Source organism: Typopeltis vanoorti, chromosome 18 (genome assembly GCF_054136105.1).
Source record: "Typopeltis vanoorti isolate ZY-2024b chromosome 18, IOZ_Tvanoo_1.0, whole genome shotgun sequence".
Taxonomy (NCBI): Eukaryota; Metazoa; Arthropoda; class Arachnida; order Uropygi; family Thelyphonidae; genus Typopeltis; species Typopeltis vanoorti.
The window spans coordinates 78,591,140-78,616,832 of record NC_143566.1 but is presented as its reverse complement, the minus strand read 5'-3'; the positions used below and the strand labels follow the sequence as shown (position 1 = coordinate 78,616,832).

At 35.2% G+C, this 25,693-nt stretch overlaps 1 protein-coding gene across 11 annotated transcripts in view; it reads left to right on the top strand.

The window, feature by feature from the left end:
* The window catches only part of CadN (neural cadherin), a 1,238,426-nt gene that overhangs the window by 1,056,901 nt on the left and 155,832 nt on the right, over positions 1-25,693 (top strand). For all 11 annotated transcript variants that reach the window (XM_090407912.1, XM_090407911.1, XM_090407917.1 and 8 more), the window contains 3 exons: positions 3,491-3,768; positions 11,047-11,395; positions 22,337-22,582. In XM_090407912.1, the coding sequence (XP_090264038.1) occupies positions 3,491-3,768; positions 11,047-11,395; positions 22,337-22,582 (873 nt within the window). The remainder of the gene's footprint in view (positions 1-3,490; positions 3,769-11,046; positions 11,396-22,336; positions 22,583-25,693) is intronic.

The following is a 25,693-nucleotide window of genomic DNA, read 5'->3' as shown; positions in this document are numbered from 1 at the left end:
TCTGTTAAGAAAGGACTAAGCCATTTAATTTAAGCCTCAGTATTGGGAAGGTGCCAATGGAGTGGAAAGAGTGCAAAATACTCTCACTGCATAAAGGCGTCTCCAGTACAGAAGTAGCAAATTACAGGCCAGTCAACATCTCATTAGTGGTGGTCAAGGTGCTGGAGAAAGTGTGAAAGGCAGAAAAAAGGACTGGGTAGATAGGAATATACTCTATAAGGAAAATATGGTTTTGTGAAAGATAGGTCTTGCCTTAGTAATATTCTTAGTTTTTATAATAAAGTGACAATGCACTTGGGTAGGGGATTTGGCTACTCCCCTAGTGAAATTGTTAGACTCTTTAAAGGCATTTGACAAGATTTTGCATAGAACTATGTTCCATAAATTGGAGCTAATGGAGTTGGATATGAATAAGAATTGGAAGGTGGCTGATGGACAGATATCAAAGAGCGGTTTGTGGAGGAGTTAAGTCCAGGATTTATTTTCTACTTTCTCACTTTTGTACCATAAACCATTCACTCTCAGCAACAAAAAATCAAACACACAATACATTGAACTAAATCCTGCATGTTGATATAGGTGAACATCAATATCTTGATGTCCATTTTTCTTGTGTGCATCGGTACCATAATGAAAAATTATTCTGAAAAGAATATCAACTTCTCAGAACAAAACTGAATCGCCACTTTTCCCAATTGGTGGCAGAGTGTCAACCCTGGTTATGGATATATCTTCTGATACTATTGCCAGATCCAACACTCCGAAACCCTTGGTCCCCTCTATATTGTTTCGGGCCATTATACTTTAGCAACTGCATATATTCCACTTCCATCTTGCCATGCCTCTTTTCCTCCTTCTAATTCACATCCCATGGTTGAAGCATCCCATAATAATTACTCGGCCTGTATTCATTGTTCTGTATGACATCTTGAACTTCCTGTAGACACCCTGGTCTACAGCAGCAACCAACAATATATTTTGTCCTCTTGGCCTCTGTCTTACACCAGACAGCCTCAAATGAACCATCTTCCCCAGACCTAAATTCCTGTTTCACTTCTCATTTCATTGATTGTAGTTCTTCAGCTTTCATCAAAAATACCCCCCCCCCTCCCACCTCCTATACGTCATCTGCCCTTTAATTCACTTTTACTTTATATTCCCTTTATCTCCCTGAAAATACAGTATCCTTTACATTCTATCCCTGTAACTATATAATTTTCTGTCAACCAGGTCGCACCAATGCTTATAGTTTTTTTTTGCAAAGTTGAGTTGACTAATGCCAAAAACTCCTCTCCTTACTTCTGATACTTCTGACATATGTACATGCATTTCAACATCCCCTACTCCCCCTTGTACCTACAGTTATTACCCTTGTGTAATGTCATTACCAACTCATTCAATTTGGAAACCTGTGAAATTGCATTCAGCATTGCATAATATTTCTGTACACATGCTCTACACATGCTCATTTATCACAGGGGTGGTCAGACATGTGCTTGATTACATCCTCCCCCCAATATCTCTAGTTTCCCTGGTGTTTCCACTTCCAAACTCTCACTAAACAACACTTTCTCTGAGCATCTAACTCTGAAACCATTCAAGGGCAGTCCATCAGACATATACAGGTCCTTTCATCCATCAAATTCATTCCGTACATCTATAAACTGCACATCATAACTCCTGCACAATCTTCTCATTAACTTATTAGCAATCATGGCCCTTCTCAACTCTGTTCTATCATACCAAGGGCAGCAGACTTGCAATCGTTTCTTCTCTACTCTTTATTTTTGCTTCTTTCAACAACTCATTCTTATCTTTTCTCACTGTGTATTTTTTCCCTTTCAAATCATTAAAACAGTAATGTATAGTATAGTATATTTGACAATTCTAATGATAAGAAGGAAATGGCACTGTATGTAGCATATTTGAACAATATAAAGAACTAGAAAGAAATGGCACTGATAGGTTTGAGTGTATGGTGCAAGATATTGATTTAGATCTGGGAATGCAGAGAGTGATAAGCAGGTAATGTTGAGGCAATATCAAAGGATCTTGATAAGTATGAAGAGCATGATCATTATAGGTAACTTTAACTATGGTAATATAGATTGGACTGAGGAAATGACATATCATAATAAGATAATTCATTTCTGGAATTCTTATGTAACTAACGTCATAAGCAGTATCTAGCAGAGAGCACGAGAATAGAGTTTGGGAATTAGTCATGCCATCAGAGGATCTGATTATAACTGAACTGTTATCCTTCTTCTCTAAATGGTCAGATTAATCATGTAGTCTTGAGTTGGGGATGAGTAGGTATGTGAAAGTTTTAAAGAAAAAAGGAATTTGTTTTGATTATAATGGTAGGTGATTATAATACTTGCACAGCTTACATTAGTGCTATGGATGGAAACGTTTGAAGGAAAAGAAGTCAGTAGTGCATGGAAGCTTACTAATCAAGAAATATAGAAAGTTTTTTACCTTGGGTGTACTATACGTTAAAGATACCAAGAAATTTTATAAACTTGGTTTTATTCCTTTTTTTCCAAGTGAGCAAACAAGCAATTTACCATGAGTTGCCTCAGACCTGAAAATACTTCAGGTGCAAACTTAGCTTACTTACTTGTTTGCTTACTTGGAAAAAAAATGATTAAAAACCAAGTTTATAAAATTTCTTGGTATCTTTAATTAAGAAATATTTAAACATGAGTGATAAAGAGATTTAAGATGAAATGGATGGGGAAAAAAGTAGAGGGAAAAAGAAGTGAAAATCGGTTATTTTGTGGACTATAAGAATTGAGCTAGGAAAATGCCTAAGTATAGCAAGGGAGAAAAATTAGAATATGAGAGGATGGGCATTACAGTCCATCGAATGAAAATCCCATGGAGTTCTTTTGTCATGCAGCCAACAGGAAGAGAAATGATTGTGGAAAAATGGAGGGATAGATGTTCATTGCAGATAATATAGTTGAGCTGTTTAATGAGCCCTTTATTTCTCTTCCTGGTGAAGTGGATTTTATTTCTTAAAGCACAGGAAGCATTGAAAGATTAAAGGAAATGAAAATAATGTACTTTGAACACTAATCTATATATCAGTAAGTCAGTGAGATTGGATGAGATGCAGCTTTTAAGAGAGTATGTTGAGAAAATTACATTGATTTACTGTTTCATGAATGTCTTGCAATTGGAAGCGAACCTGAAAAATGAAGAAGGGTAAGATAGTGGCATTGCAAAAAGGTGATGGTAAAATGGGAGCATAAAACTATAAACTAGTTTGTATTTCTTTTGTGGTGGTTATTATTTTAAAGAAATGATTAAGAGCTTATATACAGAATCGAGCAGATGAGGATAATAATATAAGAATATTAGTATTAATAAATATTTTTAATGTTGGATTTGGGGTATTTTGTTTAAAATACATATCTAGGCTCATTTCATAACACATGAATAAGTCACTTGATACTAAACAATTTTATAACCTCTGTTTCAGATTGAACAGGAAGTTGAGATTAACATTACTATGGTAGGCATAGATGAATGTTTGTTTGAAAATGTCAACTGTGAAACAAGCTGTACCAATATTCTTATGGTGGATAGGCAACCTATTGTAGTTAATGCTAACAGGACATCTTTTGTTGGTGTTAATACTTGGGTTCAGCCAAAGTGCACATGTGGCGCTAGAGACTTTTCAGAAATAGAGACATGTCGCAGAAGACCATTACCATGTCATAATGGAGGGAGATGCTTTGAATCGTCAAGTGGAGTTAGGTAAGTTTTGTTTTGATCATTTATTCTTTTCAAAATTGAAATTCACTATTTGTAAATCATTATTTTCACATAATTTTGATGCACACACACACATGTGCAGTATATTATTATATTATGTTATGCTATATTATATTATATATGATTTCAACTGTGATGTTAGATGCAATAGCAGAAATATTGTCCATTTAAAAAACAGCAAATTATTGCACTGTAGAGGATAAGGAAAGAATCAGTGACAGAATTGTTGTCCAGATCTCAAAAAGCTATATTCTCAAAGTCATCCAAGTCTTCAACAATAGATCATACTGATAAAGAAATTGAAGACTTTCTATCTTGATATCAACTTTATGTAAAATAAAAGAACATATTTCAGAATTGTCATGACAGACTTTAATACTAGAATTGGTATGCAAGAATTGACATGAAACCCCAATGGAAAATTTTGGATATGGCACAAGAGATGATAGAGGAGTAAGACTAATTGAATTTGCAGAAAACCTCTATTATATAGAGGTTTTCTGAATCTTTTTTCCAGAAAAAAATGCATGCAAGTGGACGTGAAAAAGTCCAGATGGAAGAACTAATAAAATTGTCTTTATCCTCAGTAACAGAAAAAAGATATTTCAGGATTTTTCTGTTATCAGTATCCTCATTATTGGAAGTTATTGTCATATGGGATGCAATAAGATTGAAATAGGAAAAAAGTAAAATGTTTCAAGGATAAAAACAAAACATAGACTCAATATTAAAAAAAGAAATATGCCAATATGAATTAAAAATCTATTTAAAAATCTTAATATAGATGTTAATGCTGACCTAGCAGAAAGTAATGACATCATAAACTTTTTTATATTTTATTAATCCCATACATGAGAGGTTGAATGACCTATAAGCACATGAATGCCATGTCCAGAGTGCAGTTGAGGACTCAGAAGTTTATTGACATTTTTTTGAAAATATGCAGGTTGTACTTGTTTGGAAATACTTCTTGTAGAAGACTGTTCCAGAGGACAGAAGTAGATGGAATAAAACAGGAAGTGGGAAATCAGGTTGTGTGTTTGCAGTTGCACAGTAAAGGGGTGTTGGGTAGCTACTGGTCTTGTATTAACAGGTGCAACAGAAAGTGGAAAAATGATGGTTGCCACTTCAGTAGACCATTGAAGTATCTGTAGAATAGATGCAGAGCTGAAACAAGGCATCTGTGAGATAGTGGTTCAAGTGAATCTGTAAGAGAAGGATCTCTATGAGACAAATTTTTCTCTTCTGAATGCTGTCAACAATTTTTAGAGAAGTTTTAGAGGTGCTTCAACCCAAACATGTATCCTAAGCATGGGTGGAGTTGGGATATGTATATAATTAAGAGTTAGCTGAGTGTAAAATAGCATTTGAATGAAAGAGAATGCCTAGTTTTTTTTTTTTTTTTTTTTTTTTTTTTTTTTTTTTTTTTTTTTTGTGCCAAGGAAGCTATTGATGTGACATGTTTTTGCCAGGAGAGAGAGAGAGAGAGTGGTGGTAAATGGTAGTCCAAACACAGAGAGAGAGACACCTGTTCTTGTTTGGTGATTTACATATTACTGAGGGTAAGAGAATGTGATTTGAAATTTCTTTTAGGAGAGAAGAGGCAAGACTGTATTTTGGCAGCACTGAACTTGACCAGATTGTCCTCGCTCCATTGAAGGATAGCGAGGATATGTTTAAGGTACTAGTTGTAGATAATCTTGATGCTTGGGATGTCTGCACACTGTATGGTTTGTCAAATGAGTGGAATGAATGGAGAGTACTCTCCATCATGTGTCATCTTCAAAGCTGTGGATAGGATTCATTGAGAATAGGTTATTTATGTATGGGAGAAAGAGGATAGGTAATAGGACAGAGCTCTGAGGCAGAGCCCTGCATTGGTGTTGAATGTTGAAGAGAGTGAGCCATCAACCATGACATGCAGTGAACAACCAGAGAGGAACCTGGCAACCCAATTACAGAGGGTGGCAGGTAGACCAAAGGATGGCAGTTTGTTTAGCAGGCCTCAATGCAATTCTCCAAACCTTTCCATAGCACTTGTCCAATGGTTGGTGATGTAAGTTAAGTGGTCAGCTGTGGATCTTGAATGGTACATTCTATACTGGAGGTCACTGATTAATTGCTGGGCCTCTAGGTAGTGAGAAGTTTTCTGTTGCTTAGTTTTTGAGTTTTCTTTACAACACGATTGAGTATGGAAGGATATATGCTTAGTATCACAATACTGGGTCACCAAAGGAATACTTTGATGAGAAATCAAACATTATATTTCTATAATTTTACTCTTTCAAGTGAAACATCTGCAGTGGCAATAGGCTGTGCATACTTCTCGAAAACAAGATCAGTAATTGATAAAAGAAATACCAGGTTGCATTCCACAGGAAGAAAAACAACCATGTCACTCACCAAAATCACAGTGGATTGATCAAATCATTAGATTTTCAGAAGTGACATGATGAAGAAATGTCATTGGTAAGTCGATCGTGGAGTTTCCCATCATTCAAACAGTGGATTGATAATGGCTGATGATGATGATGATACGATTTGAACATGATCATATCTGAGTAAAGAAAGAAAGGTCAGTAGTCAGTAGTGCCTGGAAAGTAATTAGGATATCTGGAAATTAGGAAATTAGGCAGCAATAGCAAATTGAGTGACAGAGTTTTGAAATAAAATGGATGATGCCAGGAAAATTAAACATGAACTACAGATTAAAAAAAAAAAAAAGTCACAAGGAACAGGTTAAAAAAATTTCACATTTAACGTCTGTAGACGCCGTACGGTCACTGTGTACCTCATATGGTTTTGGCAATGATGTCTTCTGCTAGAATAAGTGGTAGGGATGCAGATTCCCTTTCCACACAGAGTTTGTAGGACAATCACAAACATACATGCCCACTGCGGGATTCGAACCTGCAGCCTCTTGGCTGGAGAGCAGACACTCTAACCACTCGGGCCAACCAGGCCGGCAAACAAGTATGGGTATAGAAAGGGTGGAAATTTGATGATAGCATACTATGGTCAAATTCTTGATATGTATCCTCATGAATGTACAGGATATTATGATAGTAGTACTACATCAAAATTTTACATTGTTACCAACTTCCTATTGACAAATTTCTTTAAATTACTCTGTTACCTGTTAGAACTCCAGTATTGTCAGATCTTATGTTTTGGTCTTCTAAAGCACTTATTGCTGTAGAATAAGTGTATTACTGTATAAATCCACCTAGATCTTAATTTACCTCTAAGTCTTTTTCCCAGCAATCCTGGGAAAAAAAAAAAAAAAAACTTGTTTTGCTAACCTTTCCTCTACCATTCTGTTTGTTTGACCACACCTGCTCTGTTCAGACACTCCTGAATGCTAACATCAACTATAGGCCTATCTGTGTGTTGTGGTTAAGTTATTGTGAGAACTAGGATCCAGAGTTGGGTTGACAACAATGGTATTATCTTTGATGGACAGCATGGATTTGCTAAAGGGAGTTCATGTTTTAGTAATCTACTTACTTATTACAATAAAGTGACTGCTTCCTTGGACAGAGGAGAAGGATACACAGTAATATACTTGGATTTCGCAAAGGCTTTTGATAGAGTACCTCATGATAGGTTGACAGTCAAACTAGAGCAGATGGGGTTGGATATTAGGTAGGTGCATTGGATTGGAGACTGGCTATCTGATAAGTATCAACAAGTTGCGTATGGGGAGCAACATCCAGGAAAAGGAAAGTCACTAATGGAGTGCCTCAGGGGTCTGTTTTAGGTCCATTGCTGTTTAATTTGTATATTAATGATATACGGGAAGATTTGGATGGAGATATTCAGTTGTTTGCAGATGATGCAAAGTTGGGACGAACCATAAAGAGTAGTGAAGATGTTGTGACCTTACAAGAAGACTTGAATAAATTGAGTGATTGGGCACAGAAATGGGGATGTGAGTTCAATGTTGCAAAATGTAAGGTTTTAAAATTTGGAAAACAAAGATGGGATGCAGAATTTATGCTTGTCTTTTCTATATGCCTGTCGGTATATAGAAAACCTACCAACAGTGGACGCTACCTCCATTTCGACTCGTCTCACCACATATCCCAGAAACTCAGTATTATCCATATGCCTGAAAAAAGAGCTATACAGTGTACCACAGACCCTGGTGACTTACAGGAAGAATTAATGAAAATATCCAGAGATCTATCCCTAAATGACTACCCTACAAGACTCATCAACAAGATTCTCTTTAATGACATACCACAAAGACAACGAGATGAAACCCAATACATCAGCTCTATAACAATTCCATTTGTTAGTACCATATCCAAAAAATTAGCTCTTCTTCTAATATCATATAATATCAGAGTAACCTTCAAACCTATTGAAACCATTCAAAAGTTTATAAGATCCCCGAAAGATAGCCATTCTTTCTACAAATACTCTGGAATTTACAGCATACCCTGTTCATGCGGCATCAATTACATCGGACAGACATCTAGAAGTTTTGAAACAAGAAAGAAAGAACACATAGGCTATATAAGGAATAACAGACAAGATATATCAGGCCTTTCTTTCCACTTTTCCTCTACCAACCATAATATTGAATGGGATATGAGTCATATGCCCTACATAGAAGAGAACTACAATTCCAGAACATTCAAAGAAGCTGCTACAGTTGCCCGTTCAACAGGTAACCTAAATAAGAATCAAGGCCTAATCCTTCCAGATATATGGAAAACTCTAATTAGATCATTCAACCAAAAAGCAATGAACTTTCATGAAAATTACAATAAATATCTCAACAAATAAAACGTTGTACTTGCGACACGCGTATTGTATCATGCACAGTGATAACTTTATATAATTTTTAGAATTGTCGGTTAGTTTTCTAGTTTTTGTTATTTTTCATTGCTTTGCAGTGTATCCCTGAAAATGCTGACAGATATTAGTCAGCGAAACATGTCGGATATTAAACAATTATTTACTTGACTAACATACCGAATTAAGTCTTTAATTTATTAATATTAGTGGTCAAGAAAAAAGGTCATAATAATAATTATTATTATTATTTTATTATTAATGCAGTAAACTCTCCATTTAATGGACCCCGATTCATCAGACTTCAGATTTAACGGACATAATTTGACAAATAAATATAGATAATGAAATAATTAATAAAAAAGATAAATAATACGATGGTTAATCGGAAGCGATTGGTAGTGTTTATAAATTGCGTCTTCGGATACATTTGCACATATTCATGATATTTAGTGCGTACTCGTAATAGTTCCAAAGTCCCAAAGAAGGTACAAGAGGAGCCAGGACACTTCAAATTTATGCACATACAACATCAAGTTCGCCATCTTTAATTTTGCTGCCGCTTGGAAGGATATAAAGACTACAGCATTGGCTAATGGCTGGACAAAGTTACTGAACAGGAGTGAACCAAAATACGATTTCAGAGGTTTTGAAACCTCTGATTTCCGTGAAACTTTGATGCTAGCTAGTGATAATGCCAGTGAGAATGACATTGAACAGTGGCTAGACATCGACAAGGGTGACCCAGGCTACCAAATTCTCAGCCAGTAAGAGATTGCTGAAGATATTCTACGGGGCGATCAGGAGGTTGACAACGAGGAGGAGGAAGTCCACCATCTTTAGAAGAAGCGGTTCCAGCTGGTCCAAAACTATCAGTGGTCGGAGAACACATGGACGACATCATCTCGTTCATAGGCGCATCTTGAGATCCAGAGGTGATTGCTTATTACAAACATTTTCTGCAATTTCAATCGTTAATTATTAAGAAACAGTATAAAAGTGGAAAGCAACTGAAACTCGATGCTTTTTTCCAAGCCCAATCCTCAGTAAAATGGTATTTACATAAAAATGTTCTCATTAAAATATATTAATACTGTACCACTGAAAGTCTTTTATTTTCAATATTATTCCTAAGATTTGTGATAATGGACTTTCGATTTTACGGACAACCCTTAGCCCCTAATAGTCCGTTAAATTGAGAGTTTACTGTATTTGCCATAATAAATTTTATTATTTCAAATATTTTGGCCAGAACTAATGGGCCATCATCAATGCATCAGCATAATCACAAGGTGAAGATGGAACAATGAACAATAAATCTGTTTATAAAATGGAGCCATGTGTCAAAGTGTAACCACACATATTGTTACAAAATAAAATGAGGTTGCAATTAAAGTCAAAATTAAAATTATTAACTTTAAAATACAATAAAATAACAAAAATTAGATATACAATGATTCGATGATATAGCACTATATATTTTTAAAAAAGGGGGGAGAAAAGGGAATTATGCTATTTGTATGCCGTTTATGATAAGACTCTCCCAAATCTTAGCAGTGTACAGGCAATCATTCTGATTTAAGATACTGCTTAATCCTTACATTCCTTCCTAGTAAACAAAATCTCTTCGTGGTCAATATCCATAAAAGATAAACAATGCCTGCCCCCCCTCCTATCTTCCATCATGGTGTTTACCAAGTTCAATGTGATTTCCTGAATTCGTGCTTTAGACAACAGAATGGTTTGGTTGAAAAATGGTTACAAGAATACCAATCTTATATCAGCAACAATAAACCTGAAAAATTTTGCCTTGTACAGCATAGAGTAGATAATGACCACAATATCATCTGATCCAGTACTTGTCTTTTACATCGATGTTAATTTAGGTTTGAATGGTTATTCAAAAAGAGCTCTTAAGCACTTCATACTTTAATCAGAATGACTGTCTATCCATTTCCAAGATTTTAATAATATATATATTACTGTGTCATTCAATCAATTTATTTATCTAATTTTTGTTATTTCAGTATATTTCAAGTTTAATTATTTTAATCTTATTTTTATTTAGCAATTATTTATATTTCAACTTAGAAAAAATTAAAAGATTTCTATTTGAAGTAATATTTTTCCTCCAGACCATGCACTGTGGTGATAAATCATTACTTCTTAGTAGTAAATAACAGTTGTAGTGCATTTGATATAAAATAAGTGATTTATATGCATCGTGGCAATACTTTTTAGCATATTTATATATAATAACAATTAATGATCAATAGGTTTCTTTTTTATTCTTTTAATTTCTTTTTTGAAGAAAGGGGTTCAAATATACATTAATATGATAGATTATTTTTAATAACTCTATTTGAATTGTAAGTTATGATTTGCAAAAGTAGTGTGCATTACATATTATATATATATATATATACTGATAAGTGAATATATTTAATATTTGTTAAGCTGCAAATGCTCAGAAAATTATGAAGGTCCACAATGCCAGCAGACCACACGTAGTTTCAATGGCCGAGGGTGGGCCTGGTTTCCTCCATTGCAGCAGTGTGAGAATTCTCATCTCAGTCTAGAATTTATGACTCGTAAGCCAAATGGTCTCATTCTTTATAATGGTCCTATTTCGAATCCTGATCCTGAAGAAATTTCAGTTCAAGATTTTATATCCTTAGAACTTCAGCTTGGAAGACCTCGTTTACTTATTGATTTTGGCTCAGGAACAGCAGAAATAATCGTGAATGTAGATGAAGAATTGAGTGATGGAGAGTGGCACCAGTTAGATGTATTTTGGGATAGAGAGGTAAATATTTTGTTTTTAAATTTAAAAATACTGATTTATATAAATAAAATATCAGTTTATAAAATTTATTTACCAGAACTCTACTGAACACTCTATCTTCATCTTCACATGCTGTAATATTTATTCTTCATGATGTTATTATTTCTGGATAAAATGAACCCTATTTCTGTAATATTGGGAAGAAGAAAACAGATTAATGGGATTCCAAATAAAAGGATAACAGTTGCCTGTTTAATGTGCAGAGTGCAAGGTATTATGCATTTTGGGATGAAAAGATTATGACTTATACTACTTTGATGGTGCTGGACTGCAGGAAATTGATAATGCTATGAATCTGTAGGTCATTATCAACAGGAAGTTGAAGTTTAGAGGACATATTGGCATTGGCCTAAGTTTACCTAGATGCCGATGAAAACATTAGTGAGCAAAGATAAGGAGGTCGTTACCTCTCTTTATAAGGTCAGATCTAGGTTGCTTCAGACATGATCACCTAGGTTCCTTGGAGATTAATTGATGAAGAGGATATGCAAGTGACAAAGACAGTGACAAGTCTATGGAGTATTCCCTATGAATATAGGTTGAAGGTTTTTAAGTTGCAAGGCCTAGTTGATAGATGGAAAAGAGGGGATATGATTGAAACTTGTAGTAAATGGATTTTATATGATTGAAACAGAAGAAAATTTTTAATACATGACAGGAAAGGAAGTTAGCAAGGACACTCTACAACTCTCTATCTCCACCATTTAATCCAAAAACTACACAGAATTGCTGCTACCATGGTGGGTGTCCAAACAACAACAGTCCTCCATTCCTAGATACTCTGATTACACGCCAGCCTGAAGGATCCCTGGCATTCTCCATTTACAGAAAACCTATACATTCACCAGCAGTCACACCTCCAACAATATGGCATTATAAAAACCCTATATAACAGGGCAAAATTAATATGTTTGGATAACAGAACCCTAACTACTGAACTTGACCATATTCTTAACACTTTCTTAGCCAATGGCTGCAACTCCCCCAAAAAAATAAACCATATAACAGCAATTCCCTTCTTTCCTTCCTACTTCAAAGCAGAAATTACTCAAAATCTATCACCATTCCATGTATCTGAGGCACATCCAAAAAATTAACAAATATCCTAAGGAAATATGACCTTACACCAGTTACACATCACATTAGAAATTGGCATCTCTTATCCTCGCCACCAAAGAGCAGCCACATCCCCTAGACCTACCAGGAGTATCCTTGGTAGGTCTAGAGCAGGGGTGTTCAACCCGTTGATTGCGATCGACCGGCCGATCGCAGAGCGATTTTTGGTCGATCTCTTGTTCCTCCTTACTTACAAATTTAATTAAAACTGAAAACATAATATTTTATTTATCATTATTTTGTATTATTTTTAATTCACTTTAAGTGTATTGCTATTGTTTATTTATTTTTCGTTAAAATTGTGAAATCAGTAATTTTCTTATAAATCTGGGTAAATTAATTAATTTGGATCAGTGGAAGTCAAACAGCGAGCCGAGTGAATACAATTATAAGCAAAGTGTAAAAACTCGATTGCAGCTTAAATATTAAATATTCCAAAGCACATTACATCGATTTTTTACTTAGGTTAAGTCCCATGTGAATATTGTAAAAAAATAAACTTTGTTTGTCTCGGTATAGTTTGTATTAGATGTTTTTATAAATAACTCTTTTAAAGCTAACTGTATATACTGCTTTAATAAGAATATGTTAGAGTGTTAAAAACAAAGGCAATGTTTTTGTTGCCGAAGCTGTACATTGCGGCATTAGAAAGATTGTTATTGAAACTTGTACGAGAAAGGCATGCAGGCTCCAAGTGTGAACATCTCCGAAGTCGGTCAGAAAGAGTTCAAACAACTTTCCGATGGCCGGCAATTTTCAATCAAAAGAAAGCGGAGGAGAACAAAAGCCATGCCAAACTTGAAACAAGATGAAAGACTCATACTGATTCTTTGGGGAGTTGCCAAACTTCATGCGAGGTCTCAGAGGAGGCCCAATAAAAAGGGACTGAAGCAAGCAGAAGGGGTCCCGGTTCCAGAATTGCTGTCAGAGAGGAGGCCATCCGGTCCAGAGTCACCGTCAGAGAGACTGACCGGATCCACGTTGCTTGAGAGAGGAGTTTCCTGCTTCTAGAAAGGAGCTTCTCGGTTCGAGATGTTGCTAGAGAGAGACTATTTCTAGGCTGCAGACAAGGTTTCAAATTGCCGAAAGGAAGAGTTCCAATTGCCGGAGAAAAGTTTCCAGGCCAGGTTAATGTCAGACATTCACCAGTGTGTTGTATTTTCATTACAATTTGATGAATCAAACGACTTCACTGATATTGCTCAGTTAAAGGTATTTATTCGCATGGTGTTTTAAGATTATTCAAGTAAAGCAGAACTTTTGAAAATTACACCATTATTTTGAAGGACTAGGGTAGAAGACATTTTTTCAGCATTTTATGAATTTGTGAAACAACACAAACTTCCGCTTTTTAAACTTGTGTCTATTACTACTGATGGTGCTCCTGCAATGATAGGTAATAAATCGGGCTTCATTTCATTATGTAAAAACGATGACAAATATCCAGATTTTTTTAACGTACCACTGTATTATTCGCCAACAAGTACTGTGTAGTAAAAAGTTAAACACAAAAGATGTTTTGGATATTACGTTTAAAATTGTAAATTCTGTTCGAGGAAAAGCCCTGCAATGGCGGTTATTTAAATTACAGGCAGATGATGATAAGGAACTTCTGTTGTACAATATTGTTCGCTCTTTTTGTTGTATTAAAATAATTAAAAGTCATAAATAAATTTTTAAATGCACAAAGTTTTTAGTTGTGTATTTTTTTTTGGTTGTTTATTTTTAGTTGTTTATTTGTGCGTAATCAGATATCAGGTTGGGGGAACGTGATCTATATAAGAGAGTAGATCGCCGAATAACTTTTTATATAAGAATGTAGATCGCCAAATAACTTTTTATAGAAAAGTAATTACTAGCGTAGTAAAAAAGGTTGAAAACCACTGGTCTGGAGGATATGGTTTCTCCCTTGTAGTTGTAAACTGTCCTACTATGGCCAAACATTCAGGACAGCCAATATCAGGATATCCGAACACAAGGACTACATCCAGTTCCACTAATACACCACAGGATTTGCTGACCATGCTTTGTACACCCACCACAGGATATGCTGGAAGAAGGCCACTTTGAGCAGGGAATGATATTTTTACTTATTTAGCTGATCCCTATACACTCAAGCAGATGTTAGCAGACTTGGACAAAATTCACGACATTTTTAAATTTTTACAAAGAATTAATTTATTCAGTCTCGTTTGATTATAAATTTTTTTATATTTCTATACCGCATTATAGATACTAAACCTTGTACATACATTTTGTTTAATCATTATTATTAACATCCAACCTTCATGGAATTAGAGACTCATCATGGGAGGTATATACTATTGCACACTATGCTCATCCAACCGTGCCTTAAAATGATTCAATGTGTCTACATTCACAATACGCTAAGGCAATGCATTCCATTCACCAACCACTCTCCATGCAAAGAACCTGATCCTCGCTCCTCTGCTTCCACCCTCTTTATACAGTTTTTATTATTATTATTATTATTACTTGACTCCTCCAGGGAGTCCAAAGACTCATCAAGGGAGAGCACCTACTCTACAATTCTGTCTCCACCCAATTCTCCAACTACAACGAACTGCAGCTACAGTCATCATCTGCACCAATGCCATTTACTGCTCACTACCACTAGTATTTTCACAGACAATCACAAATATCCATGCCCAATGCAGGATTCGAACCAGCAGCCTTTTGGCTGGAAAGTGGATACACACCACTCAGCCAATCAGACCTGCCAGTTTCGAGTGATGGCCTCTTGTTCTACCCCTCCTCCCATTTTATGAAAAATCTCTTTCATGTCAACCTGATAATAACCCCAGACCAGCTTGTATGTCTCAATCATATCCCCCTTCCCTCTTCTTCCTATTCACGAGGCTTTGCAATTTACATTCTCTTAATCTATCCTCTTATTCCACATCACAAAGACCACTGAAAACCTTTGTGAATCTTCTCCTGGACCCTTTTCAGCATATCCTCATCACCATGAAAATCCAGTGACTAGATCTTTGCACAGTAATTCATACGAGGCCTGATCAAGGCCTTATACAATAGCATCATAACTTCTTTATTTCTACATGTCAGGGTCCTCCTCATCCTTGCCATTATCCAATGTGATTTCATCACAGCTTGTGCAATGTGGCCTTGAATTTCATGTCCTTGTCCACCACCACTCCCAAATCTACCAGATATTCTTATAACTTTATTTAATATCTTGCATTCATAACTATTTATTGATACTTAGTATAAAGAAGTATTTATTAATATCTTTTAATATATAGATATCCTATTTTTTATATACATATACTCTATTTATCATCCCTTATAACTATTTATTGATACCTGGTGTAGATTATCTATTTATGGCATAATATGACCTTTGCTATCCTTTTGCCATAACACAACAAATCGATCAGTTAATTAATCCAAGCTTCCACAATTTTTCTGGGCCATAAGTTTACTTGCATAAGGGCTTACCAGGAAGGCTTTCTGAATTAAGCATTGTTGCCACTTGAAAACTTCCATACCTCAATGCTTGAGAATTTTTGGTTGAATATCATCTACTTTAGGTGCCTTTTCACATTTTGGACTTTTTCTATCTTAAGTATTGATATGTACTTCTCATTGCATTCTTCTTGTATATTTTCTACCACTATTCTGTTACTGGTAGTTTCATTTATCAATCTTTCAAAGTAATTACTCTAGCCATGTAGAATGTCTTTATCTTCAGTTTTCAGGTCAGCTTTATCATCTCTGATTCCTTTGAAAGTACTCTTTCCACTATTTCTAAGCTTTTTCAATAGCCTTTGGAATATTTCATCACCCTCCTAATGTTTATTTTCTGTTCTTATTAAAGTTCCTATTGCCTCTTTGCCTTTTCTTTGTTTATACATGTATTCTCTCCACATGTTGACGTATTTACTTACAAGGAACTTCTTTTCCTTAAGTGCCCATTCAATTTCCTGAGTCCACCATGGAATTCCGATTTTTCTATTCTTGCAGACAACCTCACCACATGCCTCTGGCTGAAACAGTCAATGTTTATTTCAGTCTGCCATTGAACTGCCAAGGTTTGGTTCTTGTTTTCAAATTCTTTCATTTTTTTTTTTTTCTTGAATATTATGTATGTATTCAAGTCTACAGTTTATCTCTGAAGCTGTTCTACTTTAATTCATTTTAAATCTTTGCTACACACTTTTCTTTTCAGTAGGATATTCAATTTTATCCTGCTCAAAAATAAATGATCATCACTTCTGATTCAAATCCTCTATACACTGTTATGTTCTGAACTATTGTGAAGATATCACTATAAGCAATAACATGATCAGTGAGATATTTAAATAGGGTATGCATATTTACAGTTAAATATGCATGAAATTTATTGGTCATTACATTTAGTAAAATTACACCTACTAGTTTCATCAGCTAAAAATGGAACTGGTAGCTTCTTTGTGGTTAAAACATCAAAAAACTATAAACACATAGATCTCAAAGTTAATTAAATGCTGAAAAACCATTACAATACATAAGGTATTGTGTTCGTAGTTTGTTGATCTTTTAACTCTAAAGAAGTCACTAGTTCCATTTTTGCTGATGAAACTAGTAAGTGTATTTTTACTTAATGTAACAACTAATAATTTTCTGTTATTTCATAGTCATTGAGACTTTTGTTTTTATTTCTTGCATTTTCTGCTCATCTTTGTGTTGGAATATAGTCCATGTCCTGAAAAGAAATCCACCAGATACTTACCATTATTATTAGTTTTGCTCTTTTCTCCAAATTTTCCCAAAACATTTCTGTATATGTAGTAATCATTTCCTCCTCTGCTATTTAACTTTTCCTTTTTCTTTGTGTATCTGCCCTCTTGCTTCAATATTCCCTACTTCTTCCTTAGAAGAACCTTCTTTTGGACCATTGGCACAAGTAAGTCTGATTGTCCATTTCCCAATCTGATATTTGTCCACATCACTCTGCTTGATATTGCCTGCTTTTCAAGAAGATTATTCTCAATATTTAGTGTCGAACACTATAGCTACTACTACTTCTTTTCTTTGAGTGTTACTACCTAACTATAACATGTATTTGTTGCTTAAACATCTCTCCTATTTTTTGTCTTATTTGCTTCAGTAACGCCTATATAAACAGGCTGTAGGTTCATATCTTACCATGGACATGTTGGGATTCGAACCTGCAACCTGTTTGTTTGCATTATGATATCTTGTCTTTAGATATTCGCCGGTGTAAACAGGAATGTCATTTATGCATATCATTGAAGGGGACTGGGGACTCGGATCAAAATCTGTAAAGTTCCAGGAACTCACTTAAGTGCTCTTCATATAGGAATAAAAACAAAAAACCAGGCGAATGCAATTTGGTCACCTGAATTGCAAACTGTCTGCACATCCTCATTTGTTCCTTTTTATTATTATTGAATGAATGAATGAGGATGGGCTGGTAGTTCAGCTGGCATTCGTAAGAGAGACCTCCAAGGAGTTGGAACTCATTGAGGGAGGGTACATATTGGGGAGTACTGAGTTGTATTTGCTACATGGCCCTTAAACTTCATCTTCCTATCCACTAAAACTCCAAGATCCCTACCCTGATAAGCGTAGGGATCTTGGAGATGATCCCTACGCTTATGGTTATGATTACGATTATGGTAGGGATCCGTAGGGATCCCTACCATAATCCCATCAATCTAATATGACATTGGATATCTCATCACACCAATGTGCATGCCTGCTCATTCACCACCACTATTTCATTTGTGTTGTTGATTTCATTGAATTTATTATTGCTATCAACACATTTAGTTGCAATGTACCAGTAAAGATAACAGTACCATACATGAATAAAACAGAAACTGGAACCTATGCTCTAGCTACCAGTGTGCCATACATGAAATGAATTTTCATTTCACCTCATGCACACTGCCATAACACTTTTGTCTAGAATTTTTTCCTACTGTTGTTGGTCATTTCTTGCTAAGGATAATATTTTGCAAATGCCTTCAGAGACATTTGCAGATTCACCAGTATATTTACTAACATTGAACTGATAGTCATTTTCACATGCCCATAGTTCAAGTGTATTCAAATTATTCTGTAAGTACTACATATCAGCTGCATTCCTGATTACCCTGCCTATCTTTGCGTTGTCAGCAAATAGTTATATGTGTCATATGTCCTTCCCAATATTATATGTGTCCTTCCCAATGTCATCTTCCCAATGTCCTTCCCAATGTGCCTTGATTATTGGGGTTCTCTGTTAGGAATAGTACTTCTGGTTTAGATAACTGTAGGTGGGTGATGGTGATGCATATTATTTATATTGCTGTTTAGGCCACAAATGTTGAACTGGATATGGAAACTTTTTTTTTTTGGTAAGAATTAATGCTGATGGGGTTTTTTGTTTATTATATTTTTGGTTGGATTTTTGTTGTTTTTATGTTTTTTTTTTTTTTTAGTTGGATTTTTATTGTTTTATGATTTTTTTAAACTTTTTTTTTTGTGGAAACATTTTTGTGATTTGTAATAAAATTCTGTTTCTTTGAGTTGTAATCCATTAAATGTGGGAAAAATATATATATTGCATAATAAAGGAATGCAGTGAGAAGTGACACTCACAAACACACTGCCCCAACAGAGAAAACCCAGTCTACTAGCCTCAACTCTTCTCCTTGCAACCACTATACTTGGTTTCCTAGCAAAATAAGTGGCAGCAGGATTTAGAGCAAACTGATCAGGAAGCCTCTGGATTCATTACTGACCAGTTTGGTCCCTTATAGTAATCAGCCTGCAGAACAGTTTTACTTCTGTACCTCGAACGAGAGTGGGTCTGGACACCCCCCCACACACACACACAGTGTGATTGGTATGTCATTGAGGTTATCAGAAATGGAACAGAAATGGGAACCCATTCTCTAGCTACCAGTGTGCAGTAGGTGATATGAAATTTTCATTTCACTTCATGCACACTGCCATAACACTTTTGCCTAGAATTTTTCCCTACGGTTGTTGGTTATTTCTTGCTATTGCTAAGGATAATATTTTGCAAATGCCTTCAGAGGCATTTGCAGGATGCACCAGTATGCTGCTGGTGCAGCATACTGGTGCATCGGTATCTGGAGAGTTCATCGAAAAAGCAATTCATCGAATGACAATTCATCGCAAATGCAATTGATCGAAAAAAAAGTTCACCGAAAATTTAAAATTTTCGAAAATGTTATGAGAAAATTGATCCATTTAGAACAAAACCTGAACCGTGAATAAGGAGATTACAATGTTACTTTCATAGGGAAAAATTATAGAATAATATGGTTCTTATAGTCTTTCTTGTTCGATAACTATTTCATGTCTGTTCATGGGACTGATTTGCCTGTTTTTCAGAAGAAAAGCCCACCCGTATCTATATTATGCCTGCTAACTTACCTTTAGCAGAACAGGACTGATAAAAAATTATGCGTAAATGGAATCCAACTACCCAGGTCTTTCTAACTAAACGACTTCGTTTTTACTGACTGAACTATGCAGGCTCCATTATTATTATTGTTGCTAGTAGCAATATGCAACTTCAATACAGCAATTATTATGGGATGAATTTTACTCACATCGACTATTTGAAACTTTTACATGAAAATGTCGAACCGTTCCAGTTTTCAGTTCAGCTATATTCGGGGCGACAAAGAAATAATGTGTCCAAATTATGTACTGTATTACAAAAACTCTCTGACTTAAATGACTTAGTAGAAGTTGTTGGTACAAGAAGCTGTCTGCATGGTTCAGTTTTTGTTCTAAATGGATTACTTTTACCATAACATTATCGAAATTTTAAAATTTTCGGTGAATTGCATTTCCGATGAATTGTCTTTCGATGAATTTTCCTGTAACCTGGTGCATCAGTATATTGCTGTCATAAGTTGAATTGTCAGCCCCCTGTCGTGTTACATTTGCTATTACTGGTGATATCAGATCATCAAATATTATGCCTGGCATGCACTTACTAGTTCCTCAGCTCAAGGAGTGTGATATTGCTAAAAATGGCAAATTCTTCACATATAAAAGCATGGAATATCACTCTGTGCTATATCTTTACAGGTTTGTACTGTATTAATTTAATATCTTTCCATGTTCTCTTAAAATGGGCTTTACATAACTTCTAATTCATAAGGTATTACTAACTCATTATAACAGTATTAACAACACCAAACAAACTATTTTATTTTAAAAAAAATGTTTATTAACTGCCTTATGTTTCATATGATTTCAAACCAGCAGCTTCAGAGCACAAAGCAGCATGTTATAGTTCACAGATTACAGTGAATAAGTGAAACAATTCAAATTGTAACAGACAAAAGATCTAAAGTAACCTGTGTAAAATGGATGCAGGTTACTTTACATTGGAAAGAAAAATCTACAAACAGATTTATGCTACTGCTATGGGTTACCATCTCTCTCTCTCCTGCTTTAGCTAACTTTTACATGGAATACTTTGAAAACAAAATACTTACCATAGCTATATACAAGTCCCTAGAGTGGTTATGCTTTGTTGATGATGTATTTGCCATTTGGCAACATGGACAAGACACTTTGGATGTATTTGTCACCTACCTAAACAGCCAACACCCCAAAATCCACTTCACAGTAGAAAAAGAATCTAATAATTGTTTACCTTTTCTTGATACATTAGTCACCTGACCTTCAGATGGATCACTAGCTTTTTACATTTACAGAAAGCCAACACACATACACACACAGAAAGATAGATATCTGCATAAACAATCACATCATCATCCAGCCCAACAGTATGGTATTTTAAAAACACTTACACACAGATTCAGAGCTATTTGATCTAATGATACAGCTCTCTCCACAGAACTCAAATATCTGTGCTATACTTTCTTGGCCAACAACTACAATTCCTACAAAATACTACATAGCCCCATTACTTCCTCCTCCTCTAATACAAAGGAACACAACATTACCATTCCTGTGCCTTATGTCAGAAAAGATAGCCGAAGTACTAATAAAACATGGCCTTCAAACCGCATGTTAAATTAGCAACTCTGATCCACTCCCCAAAGGCTAAACTTTACCCTCTAGCACACCCTGGAGTGTATGAAGTTCCTTGTGACTGTGACTTGGCCTACTATGGGCATACAGAAAGATCTATTAACATCTGCCTTGGAGAACATAAAAAACACATTCATTACCATTATTATGGTAGATCAAGACTGGCAAATGATGCTTTGGACATCCCTTCCCATAGGGTTAGATGGAAGAAAACCAGTCTGCTATTTAGAAGTAATTACAGGTCAGAAAGATTATTTTTACAGTCAACCATGACTATGAAGAATTTTCCTAACCTGAACAAGTCTGGTTGCATTAATTAGCCGAAAATTTTGGGTGACTGTTATCTTAAGATCAATTCCTACATAGCTGTAATACTTTTTTTTAAAATTAGATGGCACCAAATTAGTACTTTAGATCTTTTATGTTTTGTCTGTTTTTTATTGTTTCACCTACTCCTTGTCACATGTAAACCAGAACATGCTGCTTTGTACCCTGAAGATGCTAGTTTGAAATCCAGTAAAATATAAGCCAGTTGATAAACATATTTTTTATAAAATAGTTCATTTGGTATTATTAATACCATTAAAATAAGTTATGAATAACGTTCAACACCTAAGCTTGTCTATTAGATTGTAATAAAAAAATATTTTTAATCCTTTTAAATTGTATTCTTCTTCATTTTATGTTTTAAATTTTGTCTTTTTATTTCAGAATGTGCGTTTAGTTGTAGACAACTGTCAGATGGCAAAAATTGAAGATTCAGACCCACCCAAAATAGATAGGTCTCGTTGTGAAGCAAAAAGTGCTATTCCACCTTTTAATGAATTTCTCAATGTCAACACACCTCTTCAGTTAGGAGGGGTACACCATCAGTATCTTACTGATTACAGGTGGAATCATCAACATACACGTGAGGGATTTGAAGGTTGCATCAAAAGATTTATTCATAACAGCGAGGTGAAAACTTTTTTAAATTTAATATATTTAATTTTTGTTGAAGTTAATGAAAAATATTGCTATTAATTTTTGTTAGGAATACTAATCATACATATTTTCATGCAAATATTACAGCTTGAATTTTTTATGTATTTTTTTCTTTTTCTTAATAATAATTTCATTAGCTCCACAGATCAACAAAATTTGAGGTGAAAGAAAAGTTAATAATGGATTCTAGGAGAGAAAATTGTACTTTTAAGAAAATATATAAGAAAGAAGACTATTCCAGAGTCAGTGACAGAGGGAGTGAATGAAGAGTAATCAAAATCTGCTTTGGGATTTTTCTTTTGATCTATGAAGGGATGATTAGTTACTGCCCATGTCATGACAAGTTTAATGGTGTGGTAGGGGAATTGGTAGAGCTAATTCTGATACAGTTGAATGGAAATATTTGTAAATTATGTGCACAGTGAAAAAAAAATAATAATAATAAAAATAAAAAATTGAATTTCAGTGTGAAAGAGAATGTATTGAATTAGTGAGGTGTAGGTCATTAATCAACCTTATTAGATTTTTCTGAACTGAATTAAGGATGTTTCGAATGTGATAGAAAACTCTTAAGAAAAAAAACTTTAAATATATTCTGGATAATAAATCTGGAAATGAAATCAAAATATTTGGTAAAAAAAGTGGTTTGATTTTTTGGATTATCCACTAAACTCTATTCAAACCAATGTTGTTATTATTATCCTCAGACTTCCATGGAGTCAAAGAATCATCACGGGAGGTCCATCTATCATACAGCTCATCGTACAGTACCTTAAATACATTCAAATTCTCTTAGACACTACACTCTCATACAAAAAACCTGCTCCTCGCTCCTTTATTGTACTCATTACAGTCATCCTCCAATAATAATTCTTTCTCTTCCTTGCCAAATAGTGAAAGCACTCCTTAAGATTTCTTTCGACTCATGAGCTAGCTTCCTCTCATAATTAGCTTTTGCCTTCATTACCATATGGGTCACACTTCTTGCCTGTGCATTGTATTGTTTCTGAGCTTGCTAATTATCTTTTTTTCTATTCTCTCCAAAATGTTTTCTTTTTCTGCTCTTGCCTAATGATGCTATTCATCCACCTCATTCCTATGTGATTTGTTCTCCTGGTACAATCTGATACTGCCTTCTTCAAATATCCCTTGATCATCTTTCATGCACTGCTAACATCTCTATCCTCCATGTTTGCCATGGCACTGCTTTAACTTGATCCATTAGTTTGTTATAATCTGCTTTGTAATTCCATATATACCTCCCCTTCTTAACACAGACTCCTGCATGTTTGGCAATCTTCTAGGTCCAGACCACATGGTCACTTTCACCAATCATAGGAGATCTTGCTATATTGTTATCACTGAGTTTTCTGATGCTATGACTAGATCCTATACTCTTGAACATTGACTTCCCTCCATCACATATTGTGTCAGGTATTTATCTCTTATCAGCTGCATAAATTCCATTTCCTTCCTTTCCTGTGACCATTCTTCCTTCCATCTCCTTAAAGTTGAAATCTTCCATCATTATTGAAGGAGAGAAAAATAATTATATTTTTTCTTCCTCCATGCTTCTGAGACAGATCTTGTTTCTAGACTTGGATAACCAAGTCCAGGGCAACTACCAGCACCTCTGCACATTCCCTTAATAAAATGCGGTGATATCCCATTTGCAACTTATATCAATCTTGCAGTCTTATTAATTTCATTCTTACTTAAAATTCCAAACATACTGCACTCCAGAAGTGCCATTTTCTCCCCCTTTTTCCCATTATTATTTAACATTATTTCCAATCTTTCAACATGAAATCTGCTGGTAAAATATTCATCAAACATTTCCATTATATCCTCATTAGTTTAAACACATGTACCATCTCCAGCAACTTCAGTCCTCCATATTTATTTGTCCTTTTTTCTGCTAGACACATAACTGTAAAATCCTCTAGCATTTTGTTTTGTTGCCTAAGCTGTATCCTTTCATATGCAACCCATGTCTGTCCTACCATCACACAAATACAGCATATCTTATCAACCCTCTTCCTACTATATATCAATGACCTACTTCAGCTTACCTCCAACCCAATACACATATTTGCAGATGACAGCATATTGCACTCCTCCCTTTATTTTGATAAACCTTACTCCACACAACTCACCTCAACCTACAGATCAACAACCACCACTGCTCTTAATTCAGACCTCCAGGCCATCCTCCAGTGGGGTTCAGATAACCTAGTCAATTTCAATGCAAATAAAACCCCGTACTGTCTCATTTCTCATAAAAAAAAGAACCAGTTTCTCCCAGTATTATTTTTAACAATACCCAAATTTCCAGACAATCTGAGATTTCTAATCTTGGAATTATACTGACATCAAGCCTCTCCTGGCACAAACACATAGCATCCTCAACTTCTAAAAAACTAGGATTTCTCTTTCGCTCAAGATGTTACTTCACCCCTGGACAGCTATTAACCTTATACAAATCACAACTCCACCGAACCATCGATTACTGCTCCCTCATATGGGGTGGGGCCCCCAAAAGTTCCCTCAAATTGCTTGACTCCATACAGAGGAAAGCAATCAGACTTATTAATGATCCATCTCTTACCAACTCACTTCCCCCCACTTTCACACAGACGATTGATCTCTGCACCATGTGTCTTCTACAAATATTTCCATGGAAAATGTTCATCCAAAATAGCATCAATAATTCCCCCACTTAGTACCAAGCTCATTGGAACATGTGCAGCTGCTGCTCAACATCCCTACACAGTGCACCTTGAAACCCACAGAACAAGTTTATTCTCCTCCTCCTTTGTCCCTGCAACTGCTATACCATGGAACAGTCTTCCCCTTGGTGTGTTCCCTAGGGAATACAATCTGCAGTCATTCAAACCTAATGTGAACAAGTACCTTCTTTCTCAACCCATACACGGCACTAATGTACTATAGGTTGATCTACCAACCTCTCGTGTATGGGCTCAACATAAAAAAAAAAAAAAAAAAATCTGATTTATGATATTGACTGCTTCTGTGTGGAGTGCATTAATAGCATCAAGCATTATTAGCATCATTCAAAAAACA